Genomic DNA, 22,239 nt, shown 5'->3' with positions numbered 1-22,239 from the left:
AGGCGACACAGTTTTGACAACTCCAGTTATCAGTTATATAGTGTGTTATGACTTCTGAACGATAAACAGAGCCAAGGCTGATTTACTGAGGGTGTGCCCGGTATAGCTAAATGCTGTGACACTACCGTGGGCCCGTGGGTAATGGGTATACGGGGAGCGGGATCACGGGCTAAGCAAACCGTCATTACGGCATCCATCTGCTGCGTACCGCTACACCAACACAAAAAGAAAGGGTAAATGACTCGCGACCTCGACGTGGTAATGAATGGAGAGTCGACGAACACTGACGATCGGCAAGGGAAATTGTGGATGTCCGTTGCGACCCATCCCGTACTATAGCAAGTCGTGGTACTGACAACCATGTGACTACGGGCCCCAGCCTTATCTTGAAGAATCTTGGGTACTCGCGCTCGCACCCGGGCAGCGTATTCGCCAATTGTATTACACGAATCGGCCGACCAATAGCGTGCCTCCTGAGTGACGTCAGCGTGGCGTCATACTTTCGGTCCTCGCCCTTGGTGGCGTCTATTGAAGCTAGGTTTTAACTTAATGACATTTAAGCTGTCTAGAGCATGTTGTCGCCGTGGCGAAGTGGTTAGAGTATCGGACTGGTGATTCCGAGGTAGGTGGTTCGAATCCACTCGGCGACTTCGATTTTCGTGTCATCTGTCATTGTGCGTTTTTTATACATTTGCAACGGCGTGCACCTAAGAAATCAGACGTAGGCATTCTTCTAATGAATATGTTGCATAAGATAGATATTTGCAGTCCAACCGATTGGTTCGGTTTCGGTATTTTCCAATGGTCTTTGTTTGTATTTGGTTTTGTAGCGGTGTTCTGATTTTCTGTGATTGACATCACTAATGCATAGTGCATACTATGCGAACGTAGCCAATGGAAAGACAAATGGTGCTGGACGATGGCCATTCATTGATTAATATTTCTCACTGCCAATGGGTGATAGCACGCAGCATTGACAGGGGCGGCGCTGACCTTTTGAAAGTAGGTGGGCACTTGGCAAGGTAAAGTACCTAAAAGTAGCGAAAACTAAGATGAAAAGTAAAAATCGCACGCTGGTAAGCATAGCTTTTCGTGTAAGAATCACCATGCACAAAAAAAGTTCGGCATAGCTGTTAGCGTAATCACGGGACGAGATATCAGTTTCCAGCCGTCAGAGCGTCATCTATAGGAGCTATGCCCTAACTATAACTCTTACATTTCAGCCGCCAGGGGGATACCTAAGTCCCCTTAACCCGCGCCCCACTGGGGTCTGTGTATAACACGCCCTACTGGGGGGGGGGGGGGGGGGCTATTCATAGCCCCCCCTCCTAACTCCGAAACTACTGAGCCGATCGTCAAAATTCAAACGGCGTCTGATAGCCCCGGAAAAACTGTCGAGCGAAACCTAATTTCATTGAGCTCGAGGTCACCGATGACGTCACAGGTCAGGTCAAAGTAAAAATTATTAGCACTTTGGCTTGCTCACATTTTGGGCTCTGGCCGCCGTCTTACAAGTCAGATCAGGCTCATTTTTGGTTTCCACACTCGTGAACAGATGCTCTAGATACCTTGAGGGTACCAAACTTGTACTTTGATTTTCAGGTCAGGGTCAGGTCATCACAGGTCACGAAAATATTATATCATGCGTCGGTCACGTGACACATGTTTTATGGTCCATTTAGGCCATAGATTTCAAATTTGATGTCGTCTATGTCATTCGAGGTCATTTGGAGTCGAATTTAGCTTAGGTCAGGTCACTTTCAGGTCAAAAAAGGTCAAATTTTGAAGTTGAAATTTTTCAACAAAAAAGGTGTCTATTGGATGCAGTTTGAGCTCAGGAACACGATGGTGCCATTTATATTGGTGTACGATGCCAAATACGTACTGAAAAATTGATTTGAAAAATTAATAATTGTGAATTTTTTGCAATAATGCGTATAACTTGGCCATTTTTGAAGATATTTAGCTAAAACTTGCTAGAGTTAGTCATAATCATGCGTTCTGTCACATATATTCCGGTTTTTTTCGAAAAGTCAAAAACTTTTTGAAAAAAATATAAAAATATAAATTTTGAATATTATTATATAAACTTTTCGAAATTTTCAAAATTTTGAAAATCCGAGATAGCAGTTTGATAGCGCGGTCAATTCTGAGTTCTTTCATGCAAAGAAATTGGATCTAGCTTAAAAACTGAGCTCTTGGGAGCGATTGCCGTGGTTCAATGTTTTGCGTCGAAATCGGACGAACATGACGTCACTCTGACGTCATTTCCGGCCGACCTATGGTAGCTACGAAGTTCAAATTTTGACACAAGGTGTCAAATTGATGCAGCCGAAGGTACTGAAAGTTTGGCGTCGATCCGTCAAGCGGTTTGGAAGTTATTGCAGAAAAACGGGAGGGGGGGCTATAAATAGCCCCCCCCAGTGGGGCGCGATTTATAAATTATATTAGACGTTTATGAAGATAACTTGGGACTGGTTGTTAAGTTGCATGCTCACGGCGGGCTGTTATCAATTTATCTCTATACATGTCTTATCTGATCCATGAAATAATACAGGAATCCGTTGTCATTCGAGTGTGTTTCATAATAGCTTTTCCGACTTTGACGAATATCGACAGTGCCGTAACAAAATTGGTAGTTCAGGTATAGACTGCAACTGCAGTTCTTTTGCAACTTATTCCTTAATCAGATGAATACTTGTCAGAGATTTATTGGGCGTACGATATTGGCGTGCGAACGTAGGGGCCAAAAATGCGCGTCTACGACCGACTTCTTTTTAAGAGAAAAGAACCGCTAAAGCAAGGTCTTGATCCACCGATCTTTCGTCCACCACACCGAGACTCTAACTACTCGGCTACGGCGACACATACATGTGTAATAGCCATATACAATTCCAAAAAAGTCTCAACTCAAATCTAGCCTCAATGCATGCATTGTCGCGGCGGATGGCTATGACGTCGCACTAGAGATGTCGCTAGTTGATGGGCCGATTCGTGTAATACAATTGGCGAATACGCACCCGGGCACACCGTGCACGGCACTCACCGGTCTCCGGGAGTGCGGGCAGGTCCAGTCCGGACTCCGGGCGGTCCCCATCCGGAGTGCGGGCCACGTCGGCAGACGGTGACGCCGTGTCCTCCTCCGCTGCCGGGGTCAGAGGTCACGGTCAGGGGTCACGGTCGGACGGCGACGGCAGTGACAGCCACAGCTCAAATCAGACATCACGACCGACATTCACCGTCCATCAGAAATTGTAATAACAATCGCGGCGAAAACGTGGATGTCCGGCGAAAAATGACTTGCCTATGGATTCATGACTGCTGAGTGGAAAACAGACGGAAAGACCACGAGGTGACGTGACAAGACTTACCAAAAGGCGTACAGAAATGTTAAAAACATGCAAACACGGCATGAAGACCCACCCTCCCCACTCTCCGTCAGAAACAAGAAAATGGATGACCACGTGCGCATTTGTTTGTTTACGTCAAGGTTGGCATTATTCGGCATTTCGAATAGAACGCAAAAATCGTGCAATATTTTGTGCTGCCAAATACATCACATAAAACACTTCATAGAATAGAGGAACGAGGAACACTGGAAAAGGCATTATTTGTGAATTTGAAGAAGACTGTAGCTCATCGCTATTGGTTTTTACAGAACGGCTGCAAATCAGATCAGATTTTTGAGATGCAAATATCGATACCTTATCGTCGAGCGACGCGTGTTCCGACTTACAACGTTGACGCTTTGGTTTCAAGTCATGGCGGTGATGTCAGAATCTCATTAAATGTGACATATCTCGAATGATTATCAACTGATTCGCGGCCTCCCCTCACCCGCTAAACGAGCAGTGACTTCATACGACCCATTATCATTGATGTTCGCCCCATCCCCTCTCTACGGAGTACGGGGTGCACTCACGCTTGAAGGCGCGCGGCTGCGCCTGTTTCCGTCTTGTCATGTCGACTCCGGAGCTCCGGCTGGGGCTAGTTGACTTGGTTCGGTGTCCGTCTTGGTCTCCACGTTTAGCGACAGTCACTATGTCTGTCCTCGACCCTCGCACCTCATCAGTCACACATCACGTCCAGCCAATGTTCCGCCTTAGCCATCACATACCTAACACCTCAATGCACTGTCCCCCAAAGCCAATCTCACTGTCCCGGCCCGGTTCAAAGATCTACGCTCGTCGCTCTCCTCGCACGCTGTCCTCCGCGCTCCACGTGCCCGCGGCGCCGCCACCGACAGGGAACTGCCGCCGGCCGCCGCGCCGGCGGAGCGGCTGGACCGCCCAGAGCAGCGCCGTCGGAGCCGAGCCGTCAGGTCGGGTCGCTCCCCCGACACCGCCGGGGGCTCCAAGGGTCCGGGGGGAGGGGGGGGGGGGCGTTCGTCGCAGATCTATGGAGCGACTGGGCTGAGAGGACTTCACTCAAACGTTCACGAATGGCTCATGGATTTGGGAGACGGATCACGGATAATAAACGGCCAGGCTAGGAAATGCACAAACTACGCCAGGGTAGGATAGACCCATGGTCAGTTCGAGCTTATCTTCCTCGAGGTTCACTTCACCGTTCCGGAGTCCAGCGGACGTGCCATGTCAAATCACTATACAGTGGACTGAAACACTCGTTCTGACACGCCGACGCCACCGTCCACTCCTCACTTCTCCCTGACCCGACGTCACACCTCCCTCTCCACTCTCTCCCTGACCCGAGGTCACCCTGACCCTCCTCCTCTCTCCCCTGCCGTCTCCGCCGGCCGACTGCGGCCGCGACTAGCTGTCAGGTGGCTGCGCCCCTCCCCTCCCTCCCCTCCCGGCGGGGCGGCCGGCCCCCCGCGGCCCGGCGGACCCCGGGGGGCCGGCAGCCATACAGCTCAATCATGTCGAGGGCGACGGCCGCCGACCGAGAGAGCAGGGAGAGGGAGAGAGAGAGAGAGGGAGAGGGAGAGAGAGAGCAGGGAGAGGGAGAGGGAGAGAGAGAGAGAGAGAGAGAGAGAGAGGGAGAGGGAAAGATAACGCATTTTCGTTCTTTGCTTACACCTCTCTCTCGGTGACCTCCAGTGACCTGGAGATCGTCCAACTTGCTGCTGCCACGCCCAGCTTCACGGCCTATTCGATCTGCCGGTCCTGGGTCCGGGATGGCTAATTCTCAGATCTTCATCTCACTGTTCACCGTTCAACTCATCAATGGGTTAGATGCAAGGTGTTGGGTGTAGCTACATTCCAAATTACACGCGGCTTTGAGCTAAATTAATATCGGAGCGTTTAGTGAAGTTATATAATGCACGTTGTCACTGCAACAGATAACAACAGAGCGCGCCTCCAGTCCCTCGAATACGCATTATAAATAAACGATGAAATAATTTCCCAAGAGCCCGGCATGATAATGTGAATATCCTCGTTGCATATGCGCACGTGAAAAGTCCCTCGCTCTACACAAATGTATCGTATAATTAAAAAGGGAAGTTTTCATTATGGTTCAAAGTAAACCATGGCCTTCGTATTCGTAACTCCATTTTTACTTTATGGTCAGAGCGCAAGCTCTTGTCCATGCAGCAAGCTCAAACGAGCCGTGATGGCCGTGAACTAACCACAAAACATCAGTTATAAAGTCGACCATTCCCGCGAGCTGCTGCAGTCCCCCCCCCCCCTACGTCATGCACACACACGGGGCATATAGTCTACGCTATATATTGTTCTCCGACCGGGAAAGACAGTCTCGCGCGTCACCGCCGCCGGCAGGGACCGCGTCACCTAGCCCTCCCAGCGAAGAGCGGGGCGGGGCGGGGGGAGGGGTCCGAACAGCGGCTCAACGGGCACAGAGGGGCACAGGTAGAGGGGGGATAGACAGAGGGACACGCGAGACGCCGGGAGCCAACACAGACCTCTCACCAACGCAGCGGCCAGACAGCGCTCAGCAGGCCTATCGATGAAAGCACACATTCTCTCTCTGATTCTCCGTCAGTTCCTGTTCGAACTGTGAGAGTCGGGGCCCCGCCGGTCGGGGGCACTCTCCGCAACCGACAACCCTCGATATCCCCGGACCTCCGCGCATTACAACATGGCGAGACAGCCGCGAGCCCCGCCCGACATAATAAGAATATAAGAAACACGCAGCAATGAACTGTCCAGTGCCAATTACCAAACACGATTTCCACACAATCTTAAAAAAGACGAGACTCGACATAAAAACAGCTCAAATCGACAGCTCACTGGTTTGGCTGGAAAATTCGGACAATCGAAAATAATGCCCGCGTAATTATTGTCACACAACTTAATATACGCACTAAAACACTAGCATGCGTCGTTGGTTTGTACAGGTCGGCGGTGCAGCGACCCAACTAAGTACTCGTAACGCGGCGGCGGCTGCAGTACCGGCGGCTCTGGCGGCCGGTACTGGCCCACCTCTATCCCCTGAGATCATCACCAGGCGCCGGCGCCGCAGCAGCTGCTCAGGCCGCCGACTTTTTCTGTTTCTTTTTGGCCGAGCTCTGTTTCGATCCGAGCTCGGCGATCCGTTCGTCCACCTGATGAATGAGCTCCTCGAAATCGCTCTGAAATCGAACGGCACTCGGTTATTGCCAAAAACAATGACGAATGCATACAAAACATTCGAAATGAAAAAAAAAACATACAATGCTTCGTTTTATCGTCCTTATGCGAGAATTGCATGCTCACTGCTCAGTGTACGGTCCGAAGCCACATACCTAAGCTTTTTATCGTATTTCATTTTCGAGAGATTATGCTAATCCACGGCGAGTACCTTGCTACATCTACACAGCAAAATACCGCGACATATAACCAAAAGAAATCCTTAAAGTTATAGGGCAGAGATGCACCAGCTTAGTCCGCCACACTTATCAATGCTCACCTGAGAATACATGAGCTGAAGTTTGAGCCCCTCGAGTTTGGAGCCGGGCTTTCTGAGCAGCTCGGCGGCATCCTCCAGACAGTAGACCACGCTCTCGGAGGGGTTATCGACCTGCCGACGGGTCAGAGGTCAGTGCAGGGTCAGAGGGTATTACAGAGATCAGCGTTCGGTCAGCAAGGCTGAAGATTAATAACAAACCGCCGGTGAAACACGGTTGAAAGAAAATTAGGGAAAAGTCAATTCCTGTCCCACAGCCAGATCAGAGTCGATCTAGGTCGAAAAAGAGGAGTTTTAGGGCCGTCTGCTGAATCGAGCGTATTTCAATACCTAGTCAAAGAGACGGAGAGCGGAGCAGACACATCACAGCCAAGTCCCCCACAGTCAGAGTCAATCCAAGAGTCACAGTGCCGCGCAGACTCACCATGGCGGAGTAGAGCGTCCTCCTACAGACGTCGCACTCCTTGTCGTCCTCCTCGAGCGCCGCCGACTTGCGCGACCGGCCCCCCTTCTTGGCCGATATCTTCACCGGGTCGGTGATGCCTGAAACCGGGAGAGAATAAATACTACCGTCTGATCACGCAACGGGTTCAAAGTCGTTTAGCGTTAACATATACCGAGCAAGAAAATGTCCTATAAAACAGACGCACAAAGCATGGGATCAGCTGACATCACCAATCAACTGAACAATAATGTTTGATATAGCTAGCCCAACTCATGATAATTGATAACACAAGGACCCCTTCCACCCTCCCATCCCCCATTACGCCTCTGTTCGCCCTCCGTCCGTACCGAGCTGCTGGAGTCGCTGTTGCTGCTCGTGCTGCTGCCGCTGCAGGTCGAGCAGCAGCGGCTGACAGCGGGCCAGGGCCTCGAGCGAAGCGCGCGGGTCAGAGCAGACGCCCAGCACCAGCCGGTCCAGCGAGAACACGCCCGGCTCGCCGCTCAACTTCAGCTGCGGGTGGACGGGCGGGAGAGAGGGTTTTATCACTGCATCCTGCTGAGTGAGATCTGAGACGCCATCAAATCATCGCAGCGGCATGGAAACATATTACCAATAGACTAAAACTCTCTGATGCAGTGCTAAATGGAACCAAGAGGAAAAACGCACTTCCATTCAAACAACTAACTGAGCCTTTACACAACTCGGATCTGCTATCCCACCTACCAAGAAGCTCCTTTCACACACAAATTTATACCTTCTAACGTAAAACGCAATGATCTATCAGCATCTGGGTATTCACCGTCATAATATCCCACGAATCCTACCATCCCCACTTCCACTGGGTCGATCTCCGTTCCTCTGTGACAGGGGACAGGGGACACTAACGGTTTCTCATTTCAATCACGCACCTTATCGTATACGTCAGTGGCGGAGGCGAGCCAGTCGGGCGTGGCGAAGAACACCGACTCGGAGAGCGTGTAGCCGGTGCCGACCGAGGCCGTGAAGGCGCGGGGGAACGAGACGACAAACTCGCCCGGCTGCTGCACGGCGCGAGCCACAGGAACGCTGCGGGACCGAGCGGGGTCAGGTCAGGGCGGCAGGTGAGGGACAAAAACAGTCAGCCACCGGCACGCCAAGGGTGGGGGGAGCGGGGACAGGGCAGTGATGATGGGTCGGTGGTACCGGAGCGCTGAGGGGACACGGGGACGACGGACAGATACAAATCAAGGCCCTTTGACATCGTACGTACAGAGTACCGAGTGCACACCTTTCTGTCGGTAGACACCGGTCGTGTCATAAGTCGCTGTGTCACTTTCACACGTCATGTGTCGAGTATCACGTGTGAGGTGCCAGTGTCGCAGTACGTACCCCCGGTCAGCCAGCAGGTCGGGCGGTCGTGTCAGTGTCAGTCTCGGTGTCAGAGTGTCAGTACGTACCCCCTATCAGCCAGCAGGTCGGGCGGCACCATGGCCGTATCGGAGGGTAGCCACACGGGGTGCTGTCGCAGGTATCCGGGCATCAGTTCGGTGAGCTCCCGGCGCAGCGCCTCGCCGCCCGAGGCCGGCACAGAGTACCACACCTGGAACAGCGGGGGAAGCGATGTCAGTCTAGGCCTGAGACGGCTGGGGCGAGAAAAGACACCAGTGTTGAATAAACGGCGCCATTCCATGGAGTGGTACTGTCGACCTATACAGCAGCGACTAGTACGAAGTTGAGGAGATACTGTCATGGCACATGTTTTATTGCATTGCCAGCCGGAAATGGTTACTTCACTGATGCCTCTTCTAAGCTGCGCACATATTTGGGGATGTGAGTTTACCAACCTTTGACGCCCCGGTGTGGAGGTACTCTATCCAGGGCAGCGAGTGCGGGTCCGAGTACCAGCAGCCGGTGGTGAACGCCATCGACATGTGCACAGTCGGTACAGTCACACCTGCAGGGGGATAAAACACGATCAGTTGCTCAGTGGTCAGTCTGGGAAATGTGGGACTTTCGAGGAGCGAACAAGTAATTAATCACTTACACGAACTATGATGCATTACTGATGAGCCATTATTTCTGGCGTTCGAGGGAGAGGTTTCGAGCAGCTGTAATAGTTCATTCTCATGAAAATAAAGCAGCAACAGCAGCAGCATATAAGCCTAGCACCGGAAACCCATTGAACTTCAGTAAGAACCAAAACTTTGTCTATAAGGAGACTCACCCATGACCTGTCCCATGGAGCGCAGGATCGACCCCGGGTTGTTGCTGAGCACCTTCAGGTTCCAGGCGAGCCGCGAGGTCTGCGACTTTTTGTCACAGACGAAGCCGTAGCTCTGCGCGCCGCAGTCGACGCTGCCCGAGTACACGCAGATGTGCCGGTCCCGCTCGTTCACCACCTGAGCGGATGGGGAGGGTCGGGGTTAGTTGAGCGCTGGTGGAAGATACGGTAGAGTTATCGGTATGGTTGACAGATAGCAGGGTTTAGCCAGGTGGTGACAGATTCTGACAGGACGATGACAGGTTGTGACAGGCGACTGGCAAACTAGTCAGTTACCGACAGGCTCTAAATAATATGACAAGCTCCGCAGCGTGTTGAGACTGATTGACAGCAGTCAGCCAGAGCCGAGTGTGGGCAACATTTGAATGGATCTAGGAGAACTGACAGGGAAAGCTCAATACGACCGCAAAATTACGAGTAAAAGTTTTCATTTGACAGATTACGGTCACTGATCCACGGGTTACATCCGACCATTGAACTCTCTGCCGATGTTACTCAATCTGTGTGATGGTCCACATACCTTCCAGTACTCATCCTCGACCAGTTCCGGTTTCGGGTCACTCTGCTTGAACAGCAGCGAGGCGGTGTTCCTCGCCACGCGGTAGAAGGCGCCCAGGCTGACCGTTTTACCCTGCGGAATACGAACGGGAAGACAATTACCTGTCAGTAATGCGACACAACCACGATATCTAGCACAATTCACATATTAACTCAGCTGGGCATGTAAAACACACAGCACATAAGGCATAAACATAAACCAGATATGAGATAGGCACCCACAGCCAGCAGAAAAGCAGCACCCTGTCTAGATACCAACCACGAAAAAAGATAACCTTTACACATTGCCCCCATGATATCATAAGCACTTACGACGCCGATATATGCCCACACATTTGACCCGTCTCCGAATCCCAGGCCCGCCCCCGATTCCCTCTCCCGTACCTTGACGATGCACTCTGCGGCGTCGTCGTCATCCTCGTCACTGTCCTGTTCGTCCTCGTCGTCGGTCTGCAGCTGCCGGCAGCGGGCCTGCTGCTCGCGCCGGTGCCAGTCCGTCTCCACCTCCGTGCGCAGGCGCTTCCTCTCGTCTGAGAATATGGGGTGGCATGGAAAGCGTTGCTGTTATTATAGAACGTTCATTGCGAGACATTGTTTGCTGTCACGAAGGAGGGAGTTTAAGACGTGAGCAGGCTAGTTATTAAATGCTATAAGCATTCATATCACGATGAATGTTCTCAAGTAATATTCTGAGGCAAAATTAATTTTCGTCTTCTGGTTTTCGCACACGAATCAAGACAGCCTTTTATTTTTCTACTTTATTTTTTTTTTTTTGTGTGTGTAGCGACAACTAGCCCTATGCTGTTACACTACTAACTTCACCCGACCTCCAACATCGACCAAGTTGTCACGCTACCTCCCACCTTCCTAGATCGTTCCTCCGCTTTCTTACCTTCCGTGAGCATGGTGTACCCGACCAGGTACTTGAGGTAGATCTGCTCCAGTTTGACCGCCCGGTCCTGCGCGCACTTGGGCATGTGGATCAGATCGGCCACGGCCGGCCAGCGTCGGCCGGCGATCACGTCGTTGAGCCCTCCGAGTCTCTGCACGGTGTGGTAGAGGCCCGGCAGGTCGATCTCCATGCCGCCCACCAGCGGCAGGTCGTCCATGTCGATCTGCTGCTGCTCCAGGTACCGCCGGATGGCCAGCAGCTCGCGGAAGTTGGGCCCCCACCGGCGGAACACCTTGTGCACGTAGTGGTTGTACGCCACGAAACGCATGTCGTCGTCCACGCGGCATTCGGGCTGGGGAAAGGCGGGCAGAGGACGCGCTTAGAATACGGTAGGGAGCAGTCAACAAACAAACATCGAGACACTCAGGTCCTAGTTGACTAAATGCCAGGCCACCACCAATATCAGTTTCCTGTGGTCTGTGTGGCATACGTGAAGTACCTTCCTCTAGAGGCGGCGATCCATGCTATTAAAATCAACAACCAGTCCCCATTAAAAGCTTTCAACCCATCCAACTGAAGAAACCGAGCCCTCAGCCCACACCCCCGACTGTAAATGCTTCACGAAGTCCCATACCTTGAATCCTGGCGGCGGCACCACGCGGCAGAGCCCGTACTGCTCGGCCTCGGGTCTGATTTTCTCGATGTAGCGGAGCGGGTCGGAGAACTCCTTTTCGGTGGGACGGAACACGGGCACCTCCTGGAGCACGCCCAGCTCCATCGTCGACACCTTACGCGCCCGCCTGACATACGGGAAGGGGGAGGGGGTAAGGTGACGCACGGGAGCGGTTAGAATGGTTCACTGGCGAGCTCGAGACCGTCAATGGAAGCTACATGAGAAACATGTTGGTTTGTGGAAGAGGAATTGACTAATTTGTGCACTTATAGTCATAGCAGGACATGTGTGCCAACCAATGGAATTTAAATGATAAAAAATACTGCACGAGTGGAGCCAAGTATTACTCAAGGCCGTATAAGCACAAAAGTGAAAGCTGTGCCTGCTCTAACTCTTCAAAAATTGCATTTTTCTTACTTAAGAACATATTTTCGTATTTGTCGAGGTGGGCAGCTTGCTCTTGATTTTTAATCTGCACACTCGTGCACTCAGCAAGTCGAGGCACTTCTGCGCCTCTTGCTCTACTTTTTGAAATGGCAGCAAATGTCAAAACAGGTTGTGCTATAAGCACAATCAATCTATCTGACGACGACTCGGATGACTCCATTGGAGGATATGACATGGACAGTAAGCAATGGATCATTGCTAGAAAATCGAAGAAAAACAAGAAAAAGATCGTTGGATCCATACAGTCGCCTAGCAGCGAACCTGAGACAGTTGAATATGCTAATGGTGAAGAGATTAAAACGTGCAAAGGAGGATCTGATAAGCGTTGTGGGAAGCCGATAGAAGATGACAGTGGTGCGCTCTGTGTTACTTGCGGCTTTCTGTTCCATGCAGACTGTCAACAAATATGCGGGCCAGCTATGCAGGCACTACAAAAGTACAGTGTCCTATCCTTTGTCTGCAGCTTCTGTAAAACTGGCAAGATAACTCAGGACAAGATGAGGCAGAACTGCACCGCCATCGAAACCAAGATTGCAAACTTGGAGCAAGCTATTGAGAGCAACACGAAAGCTCTCAACAAATTATTATCAGCCCACGAGCATGAAGTCAAGCAGGCAGTCTCTGCAGAAGCGCCCACACTGCAAGCAAAAACGTATGCTGAAACAGTTCGAGGAACTTGTGACCAAGTTCTCAAGACAGTTACAGACAAGCTCAAAACCCTGACCAAGGAAGATCAGTGGAAGAGAGAAGAAAACATTATTTTGCACAACATTCCGGAAAGTAGGGCAGCTGACCCAGCGGCGAGACAGAGATACGACGAGGACAGCTTCGCAAACATAGTTCATGCTTTGCTAGGGGAATACCAAGATATCCAGACTGTCAAAGTATTTAGACTCGGCCGAAGGAATGACGCGGGTCAAGTTAGAAGAGATGGAACCCACACAGTCAACACGACAAAACCGAGACTACTTCTTGTAAAGCTGACAAGCAAAGACGACGTGGAGCGACTGATGAAATTGAGATACTTTCTCAAGAACTCAGGCTTCGCGAACATTTATATGAGTCGCGACCTCCCACCTGAGGAACGTGAAATTCAACGCAAATTAAGGGAAGAGCTGAACGTGAAAGGGAAGACCACCCACCGTATATTTCGGGGGCGTGTTGTCCCCAAAGACCAAAGAGGAGAGGAGCTCTTTGAAGAAAGACAAGGAAGACGTTAAAGGAAGACAAGAAAGGGTCTGTGACAGCTTAGATAAAGACCCTGATGGTTGCAAAAATGTTCAAAGCTCAAGATTATCTTTCAAACTCAAAGTTGCTTTCACAAATGCTGATGGGATTGGTAACAAGTTACCTGAATTACATCTGTACCTGGAATCCTTTAAGCCCGACATACTAGCAATTGTTGAGAGTAACTGCAATATTGACCTGCCAAACACACTGTTAAGGAAACATGGGTTTCAAATTCATCGCCAGGATAATTTGGAAGAAAGACGTGGTGGAATACTGGCGTTCGTAAAAGACGGGCTTGAAATGAAAACTTGTCACGAACTTGACGATTATGCAAGTCAATTCAAAGAATCTTGTTGGGTCTGGATAAAGGTGTCAAGAACCACCAGAATGCTTTTGGGTATTGTGTACAGAAAACCAAACAGCTGCCGAAGAAATGATGAAATCTTGATAGAATTGATTACCAAAGCCTCAACGTTAACAAACAACCTGTTAATATGTGGTGATTTCAACCTTCCTGAGATTTCGTGGAACGACTCGTCGTCTAAGAATAAAAACAATGAGGGTTTCAACACACCAGTTGAAGTGCTGAACGTATTGCAAACAAATGGACTACACCAGCACATCAGGCACTTTACCAGAGCAAGGGGATCAAATCAACCCAGTCTTTTGGACCTACTGATAACAAGTCGAGCAGATGACATTGAAGGCGCGGAGGTATTACCTCCCTTCGGCAAAAGCGATCACGGCGTCATACAAGCAGACCTACTTATTCCTGATGTCAGATGTTTGAAAAATAATCAGCCTCTAAAAACGGTGTGGAACTACATGAAGGGAGACTATGAAAAGGCAAGGAACATGGCTTCCCAAGTTAACTGGACTGCCATGCTGTCAAACAAAAGTAGCGATGAGCAGTATGATTTACTGGTTGAACACCTAATGCAAATCCGGAAAGAATGTGTTCCTGTGAAAACGATGTGTAGGGGCAGAGATAATAATAAAATGTGGTTTAACAATGAAGCAAAAAGGAAGATTGCAAAGAAACACCGTGCTTGGAATGCCTACATGAGGGCAGAGAGGTTAAAGCTACCAGAGTTGGAAAGGTATAGAAAGAAATACATCAAGGCAAGAAAAAAGGCTCATTATGGTCTACGTAACATCAAAACAAAGCACGAAGAAAAACTTTTTCATCAGATCAAAACTAATCCCAAGCTGTTTTATGCGTACTGTAACTCCAAAAACAAAGTTCGAGAGCCAGTAGGGCAAGTTACCAAGGCAGACGGAACCCCATCATCAACATACGAAGAAACTGCCGCTGCCCTCAACCAACACTTCAAGAATGTGTTCACGTTAGAAGATGACTCTGACTTGATTTACGCCAACGAATTCTTCTCCTCACTGTCAGACGAGCAAATGTGTCCTTTCACCCACTGTCGGCATCCAGATGTACCCGAATTACATTCAGTTGAAATGCCTCTTCAACATATCATCAAGCTACTGAAAGAGCTTAAGTCCTACAAGTCACCAGGGCCAGATGATCTTCACCCACGTCTCCTAGCTGAACTCGCAGAAAATGTAGCAGTACCTTTGAGGATCATATTCAAAAACTCGATGGACACTGGACATGTCCCTCGTCTATGGAAAATGGCATACGTCACAGCAGTCCATAAGAAGGGATCAAGAACTGAAGCCCAAAACTACCGCCCAATTAGTTTAACCTGCATATGCAGTAAAGTGATGGAAAGAATCGTCAATGAACAAATAATGAGTCATATTTTGCAGAACGACATTTTGAACCCACGCCAACACGGATTTGTTTCCGGAAGGTCGTGTTTAACAAACCTCCTCTCCACTTTGGAAGACTGCAGCCGCAGCCTTGATGAAAAGGTACCTACAGACATTGTCTATCTAGACTTTGCAAAAGCTTTTGACACCGTACCACATGCAAGACTTTGTCATAAATTATACCGATCAGGGATTGGCGGTCAGCTGCTTAACTGGCTTGAAGACTTCCTCTACGATAGGAAACAGAGAGTTGTAGTCAACGGAGCCCACTCAAGCTGGGCAAAGGTAGCAAGTGGCGTCCCACAGGGCTCAGTGATCGGTCCCACACTGTTCCTTCTGTTTATTAATGACATGCCGGATCAAATAGTTAGCCAGGTGCAAATTTTTGCTGATGATAGTAAAATCTACCGACACATCAAGTCACATGAAGATGTGGAGCGCTTACAAGGGGATCTCCAAGAGATTGAGCACTGGTCTCGTCAATGGAAACTATGCTGCAATGCTTCTAAGTGCCAGACCCTTCGAATCGGCACCAAACAAATGATGTCCGACAGACCAGTCTACATGCTCGGTGGTACTAAGCTGGAGAACACCAACGAACAAAGAGACCTGGGTGTTATTGTTGACTCCTCGCTCGAGTTCAACAAACATATCAACAAATGCACCCAACGAGCATATGCCAGTTGGGGCATGGTAAGGAGAACCTTTGAAAAGCTGAGGCCGGCAATGTTTAATCTCACATACAAAACATTTGTTCGCCCTCACATTGAATTCTGTCCCCAAGTGTGGTCTCCATATAAGAAATATAATATCAAGAAGATTGAAACAGTTCAAAGAGCAGCTACAAGAAGAGTTGTGGGACTGCAAGGGTTAAATTATCCAGAGCGGCTGAGACAGCTTAAGCTTACCACCCTAGAAGAGAGAAGAGAACGGGGAGACTTACTTGAGACCCACAAAATCCTCCATCAGCTCCACGAGTGTGACCTCACCCAATTATTTAACGTTAGAAACCGAACAGAGCGAGATTACCTCAAACTGTACAAGCCCCACCACCGGACGTTGAAGAGAGGAAGATTTTTCTCACAAAGAGTTATAAATAAATGGAATTTGTTAAGCTCTCACACCAAGATGGCAAAAACATCTAACCAATTTAAGTCAAGATACGACAAACATCGGGCAGACAGACAAGACTGACCGAAGAGAAATCAAACTGATATAGAAAAACGCGTGATTAAAAAAAGAAATGGGCTACAACATAGACCTCGACGTCTTCTTCCAGAGCCCAAACAACCTTGATTCTTGATTCTTGATTCTTGAGAAAACAGCAAGAATAGCAAGAAAGTTATAAACAGATTCACCCCAACCCTCGTGTGACGATCTCACTCACTTGGCTGGCGCGGGGCTCTGCGAGGACCTCCTGCTCTGCGGGGTCGACTCCCTGCCAGAGTCCTCCTCGCGGTCGAACCGGCGCCTCCCGCGCGCAGCCGGGGACATTGGAGAGGCCGCCGAGAGCCGCTCCGCATCGGAGGACGAGGAGGCCGCCTCGTCACCGGCCTTTTTCTTACCGCGCGCGGCGGAGGTGGGAGGCCGGCCGGCCGGACTGGACTTGGGGGAGGGTTTGGGAACTGGTGTGGGTCGGTCGGAAGATTTGGATGAGGGTTTGGGTGTGGGTTTTGTGGCAGTAGGTGTGGAGGGGGTCTCTGATGAGGTTGAAGTTGCTGGACTAGCGGCCGCGGCTGGCACTGATGCAGCCTTCTTGGCGGACGGAGCTGTCTTGGAAGACGGCGTCTTCTCAGCGGGTCGCTTCTGCGGCCGGCTCTCCGTTTTCCCGCTGCCTGTAGTCTCCACCGCCGCCGCGGTGCTGGTGGCTCCTGAACTGCTCGTCAGGGACGGCACCACGGCGGGGGACGGCGCCGCAGTCGCAGCCGGAGTGGCGGAGACCTTCTGTGACGGAACAGAGGACTGGGCTCGCACCTCTGACACCGGTGGCAAGGGTGCCGTGGGGACGGTGCCGGCACCTGGCTTCTCCGGAGTCGCCACAGGCCGGGTTGGAGTCCTTGGAGGAGCAGGCAAGGCTGATGTCTGAGTCGCGCCTTGGGCACGGACCGGCGCCGACGGGACCGCTGGTTGGGTAAGGACAGCGGTCTGAGGGGGACGATGAGTGGGGGCGGGGACGGGGACGGACGGCGCCGGAGCGAGGGCTGAGACCGGCGCTGGGGGAGGTACCCGGGGCGGCACAGCAGAGCCCGGTACCGGTAGTGCGCGGGACGCCGGTGGTACGGGCAGAGGGTGAGCCGGAGCCCCCGCCGCCGCCGCCAGGGACCGCGCCACCGCCGGGGACACCACGTTGGCTGACCGGGACGGTGTGGCGCTGGCGGGCCGTGAGGAGGGAGCCGTGGCCGCCGTGCAGCTGGTGACGGTCGGCGCCGAGGTGGGTCGGGTCGTCACCGCCAGCGAGCGGGCCGAGTGGGCCGGTGACCAGGGAGCGGGGCCGAGCGGGCCCGGGGCACCGGCAGCTGACCGGCCCGGCACCGCGCGGTCCCTGGACGGCGCCATCGGCACGGGCGGCACCGGGATCCTCCCGGGCGCCGGCGGCACCACTGGCAGCGGAACCTTGACGTCGGCCGGCGACCCAGCGCCGCCGTCCGCCCTGCCGGCCGCCGCCGGAGCCGGAGCGAACGCCGCCGCATGCCTGAGCTGGGCGCGCACCGCCGCCTTGCTGTCGACCGGCGAGGTGAGCGGCGTGGGGACGCGCGGCAGCGGCAGCGGCGGCGGCGGCGGCTCGAGCCGGGCCGGCGGCGCGCTCAGCACCGCCACACCGGTGCCGTGCAGCTGAGAGGCGCCGAGCAGCGCCAGTCGCGGCGCGAACGGAGACGCGCCGGCCAGCAGCGGGCCAGAGTAGGGCAGCGGGTAGTGCAGCGGAGGCGCCGCGCTGCTCGCCGGCAGACGGATCAGGCCCGGCGGCGGCACGCGCGAGGCGAACCGCGCCGCCGCGCTGGAGGCGGCGTCGGCGCTGCGCCGCCAGTCGGCCACCGCGCCGCCGTGCGGGTGGACGGGTTTGATGGGCGCCAGTCGGTCGGCGGGCGCGGGGGCCGAGGAGGCGGCTCCGGCGGACCAGGTGGCGGGCGCCAGCGGCCGTTTGCCGGCCGGCGGAGTCTGCAGCAGCGGGTACTGGCCGGCGCCGTACGAGCCGCTGGCCAGAGAGCCGGCGGCGAACAGACCGGCGGCGCCCAGCTGGTACTGCACCTGAAAGAGGTGGCGGCGCGTCATACAAACGGAATACACAGGTGGGATGATATAATTCAGCAAAACGTTACATTCAGAAAAAAATGATTATTACTGGAGAGTGGTCGGCGGGCGACCCAATGATGCAGCGATCGCCAAAGACTTCATTCAGCTTTAGGAACGTTAAAAGAACCTCACTTACGGTCTCAATCCTCACATCTCCCCTCACCTGCTGGAAGCGCGGCTGTGGCGCCGCGGTCGGCTGCGGCTGCGGCGGCTGCAGCTGGTGCTGCACCAGGCCGGGCGGCGGCTGCACGCTGCAGCGGGGCGCCGTCACCGACACCAGCTGCAGCGGCCGGCCGCCCACCTCGCCGCCTCCCACTGGATACGGAGGCCGCAGCAGAGACACGGGCATGATGAGACGCGGCGCGGCGGCTAACAGCGGCTGGGAGACGGCAGAGGCCGACAGGGGCTGGCTGGCGCGCTGGGCCAGCGGCGCTGCCAGAGAGTGGACCGCAGGCTGCGCCAGAGAGTGTACCAGAGGCTGGGCGATGGCCTGGACGGCTGGCTGAAGTGTAGCCTGGGCAGCGGGCTGGACTGGACGCTGAGCCCCGGACTGGACGGGAGGCTGAGCCCCGGACTGGACGGGAGGCTGAGTCATTGACTGAGCTAGGCTCTGAGTCACTGACTGCGCCGGAGTCTGAGTCGCCGGCTGGACGGCAGACTCTGCCGCTGTCTGAGTCGGCTGAAGTTGACTCGGAGCCGTCACCGCCGCCTGTACCGGCGGCTGGGAGACATCCGGAGACTCTGACGGCGTGTCCCGCCGCTGGGCCGGCGACTGGGTCGATCCCTCGGCAGCGCCCTCCGGCGGCCCGGGCCGTCCCTGTTCGGCGGACGGCGGCCGCTGTGGCGCCCCCGACCCTCCCCGGGACGGCTGCGGTGACAGCCCGCCGGCGCTGGACTCCGCTGCCGCCGCCGCCGGCTCCTCGGTCTGACTCTGTACGGAGCAGTCAGTCTGCTGCGCCGCCGCCGCCGGGGTCTGAGTGCCCGAGGAGACGTCCGCGGGCGGCGCCTCCTCGTCCATGTTGACCTGGATGGCGATGGTGCAGGTGGAGCGCTCAGGCGCCGCCGGCGGCTTGTCCTCGCTGGTCGACGTCGCCTCCGAGACGGTCTTCACGGCGTCGCTCGACTGGCGCAGGGATGTGAGAGAAGAGAGGTTCTCGTCCGAATCGAACTCGTACACGCCCATGGCGGGCCGGGAGTCGGCCGGCGAGCCGCCAGACCGAGCCGCTCCGCCCCGCCGCTGGGTCAGACGACTGATCCTCCGCTGCGCTGACTCCTTCAGTTTGGACAGGAACGATCCGTCGGTCGATTTCGACGAGGCGCTCTTTTTCTTAGTCGGCGTGTGCCGCGCGCTACTGGACGGCGATGAGGGTCGAGGGCGCTTCTTCTGGGTCCGATCACTCGACTCGCGGTCGGTCGAGTGCCGTGTCACCGACGACTCCCTCTTCAGACCGCTCTTGGCTCCCGGCGGCGGGGTGGCCGTGCCAGCACCTGCCTCCACCGCGGTCGAGGACGCCTCCCGTCTCTCCACGGTGGGTTTCCGCTCGGCGGAGGCGGCGCGGGGCACGCCGCTGCCCGCGGTACTGGACACCGCCGGCGCTGCGTTCGGAGTGGACCGCTCGGCGTCACTGGCTCTGGCCGGCTGCCGAGCCCGCGGTCTGATGACGCTGATCAGATCATCGTCCGTGTCGGTGTCGATAATGTCATACGAGAAAAAGGCCTCGCTGCGCTTCCGGAGCGTGCGGCGCGGTTTGTCGGCGGACGGGGGTGGCGGCGGCGAGGCACGCTCCTCGCTGCTGGAGGTTTGCGCCGGTGCGCGGCGGCGGCTGGCGGGCCGCTCCTCCGTACCGCTGCTGCTGTCCTCCCAGCCGCGACGGCCCGGCACGAACGCCCGCTTCCGGACGGCGCCGGCGATCGGCAGCGACTCGGGCCGCCGGGAGCGGGTCACCCGTCCCGACTGCTCGCTGTCTGAGCTGGCAGCGTCGGCCGGCGGCGGCGGCGGCGGCGTCTCCCACGAGCGGCGCCGCCCCGTCCCCGCCCCCGCCCGCAGCGGGCGCCGCGCCGCCGGCTCCTCCTCAGAGCTGGAGGACGGCGGGCGGCGCGGCGGCGGCGGCGCGCGGGCACTGCCGGAGCGGGGCGCCCGCCGGAGTGGCGGCGCCCGGCTCGACTCAGAGCTGCTCCCCTCCGATTCAGCGGGCTTGGACCGACCCGGCTTACCATCCCGAGATTCCAGCTCCGGGTGAGACGCCGCGGGCACCGCTGCCCGACCGTTCGGCCTCTTCTTCGCCGAACTCGGTTTCGGGGATTCGCCTTTGACAGAGCCGGGCTCTGTTCTGCGCCGAACGTCACGCGCTGTCTTCGGCTTTTCCTTTTGATTCGATTTGCCTTCACTTTCATCCTCCGAACTAGAGACGGGCTTTTTCCTCTGACTAGATACAGCACGTTTCGGAGGATTTACCTTCTCTTTTTTGCTGGATTCATCCGATGAGACATTATTTCTTCTACTCGCTGGCGTACCATTCTTCTTGACAGCCGGTTTCGCTTCCACTCCCGACTGTTTGGTCGGTCCCGGGGAGTCTTTGGGCACCTTATTGTCCGGCTGGCGCGCCTTTGCCTTGGCCTGCGCCGTTCTCTGGCGACTGGCCTCCCGGGTGGTGCTGCGGCTCGTCTCGGTCTCACTCTCTGAGGAGCTGGACCCGGCCGTCCGGCGCGCCCTCCGCCGCCCCCTGGCCGCGGCCGGTACCGGAGTCCTGTCCCTCCCCGCGGCGGCCGAGCCCGGCCGGCGCCCCTGCCGCCAGCCGCGCCTCTCCCTGCCCCTCGGCGGCGCTCTCTCCTCTTCCGAGCTGCTCTCGTCCTTCCGCGCCTCCTCTCTCGCCTGTTTGCTAGCCGGCTCCGGCGTCTTGCTCGCCTTCTTGGCCGCTGGCCGGCCTGCCGTTCGGCCACCAGGTGTTTTCTGTTCGGCCGGCGGGGTGCGGTCCGAGTCAGACTCCGCCGGCGGGAGGACGGTACCGTCTCGGAGTGTCCTCCCGGCCGGCGGCTCCTCCTCCTCCTCAGATTCCTCGGAGGAGGAGGACGACTCCAACGGCTGCACGCGGCGGCCGTCCCGCAGAGTACGTGGACTGGCGGTCCGCTCGGCAGCCGGGGGCTCGTCATCATCACTGCGCGGTACGGGCTCCTCCACCCAGAACCAGAACTTGCTCTTGGAGCGGCTGGCCAGCGCTACCTTGGGCCGGGCGGGCGCGTCACCGCCGGCCGGCCGGCGCTCGCTCCTCTCCGAGTCCGAGGGGTCGTCGTCGCTGCGCCGGCCAGGCCCGGAGTCTGCACTCATCCAGGAGCGGCGCAGAGCGGGCGGTCTGCCAGGCGCCTCCCGACCAGATCTGGGGCGGGGAAAAGCGGTCAGTCTTCTGATAACAATGGAGTTTATATAGGATCGAGAAGTGACAGATATTAGATAGTCGGAAAATTATCGAGGCACTCTCATTTTACAGCAGCTTCAAGACATAAAAAGAATCGGAAGATTTACAGAATGCGAAAATCCGTCAGAAAAAAATCGATTGCTGTGACAACACTATAAATATTCGAACATGCCTCAACTCAAAGCATGTATGTATACAACACGTTGGTAGAATCCCGTCCTCTGGACGCTCACCTGCCGGACTCGGCGCGTACTTTCCTCCTGTCCGCCTCCCTCCTCATTTTTCCCGCCATCTGCTGCCGCAGTCGGGCCCTCTGTCGGATCCTCGCCACCGCGTCGGTCGCCGGCCGACGGGACCTGGCCTGCGCCGCCGCCGACGACC

General features: G+C 54.9%; 3 protein-coding genes across 3 annotated transcripts in view; all 3 read right to left on the bottom strand.

Annotated features, from left to right (window-relative positions):
* LOC122383060 (zinc finger protein 423 homolog) overlaps positions 1 to 4,246 on the bottom strand; it is a 66,700-nt gene extending 62,454 nt beyond the window's left edge. The window contains exons 1-2 of the mRNA XM_043369156.1: positions 3,923 to 4,246; positions 3,047 to 3,145 (exon numbers count right to left, since the gene is read on the bottom strand). Of these exons, the coding sequence (XP_043225091.1) occupies positions 3,047 to 3,145; positions 3,923 to 3,962 (139 nt within the window). The 5' untranslated portion in view covers positions 3,963 to 4,246. The remainder of the gene's footprint in view (positions 1 to 3,046; positions 3,146 to 3,922) is intronic.
* A 1,428-nt stretch (positions 4,247 to 5,674) lies between these two features.
* LOC122383024 (protein Jumonji-like) lies at positions 5,675 to 18,905 on the bottom strand. The gene is made up of 14 exons (XM_043369081.1): positions 18,609 to 18,905; positions 16,542 to 18,400; positions 11,657 to 11,822; positions 11,023 to 11,374; positions 10,515 to 10,660; positions 10,093 to 10,203; positions 9,516 to 9,690; positions 9,136 to 9,245; positions 8,749 to 8,891; positions 8,221 to 8,377; positions 7,660 to 7,822; positions 7,292 to 7,410; positions 6,871 to 6,981; positions 5,675 to 6,553 (listed from the first exon to the last, which is right to left on the bottom strand). Exons 1-14 carry the CDS (start codon positions 18,792 to 18,794, stop codon positions 6,452 to 6,454), a joined length of 3,900 nt encoding a protein of 1,299 aa, XP_043225016.1. The 5' UTR covers positions 18,795 to 18,905; the 3' UTR covers positions 5,675 to 6,451.
* Positions 18,815 to 22,226, bottom strand: LOC122383030 (nucleolar protein dao-5-like). The gene is made up of 4 exons (XM_043369086.1): positions 22,092 to 22,226; positions 20,505 to 21,819; positions 19,069 to 20,366; positions 18,815 to 18,824 (listed from the first exon to the last, which is right to left on the bottom strand). The coding sequence occupies exons 1-4, from the start codon at positions 22,148 to 22,150 to the stop codon at positions 18,815 to 18,817; spliced, it is 2,682 nt and encodes an 893-aa protein (XP_043225021.1). The 5' UTR covers positions 22,151 to 22,226.
* Between the last annotated feature and the right edge of the window lie 13 nt (positions 22,227 to 22,239).

The sequence above is a fragment of the Amphibalanus amphitrite genome, unplaced genomic scaffold, assembly GCF_019059575.1.
Source record: "Amphibalanus amphitrite isolate SeventyFive unplaced genomic scaffold, NRLGWU_Aamphi_draft 000153F_arrow, whole genome shotgun sequence".
Classification (NCBI taxonomy): Eukaryota; Metazoa; Arthropoda; class Thecostraca; order Balanomorpha; family Balanidae; genus Amphibalanus; species Amphibalanus amphitrite.
The sequence above is the reverse complement of the archived record's forward strand: the minus strand, read 5'-3'. Positions and strand labels throughout refer to the sequence as shown.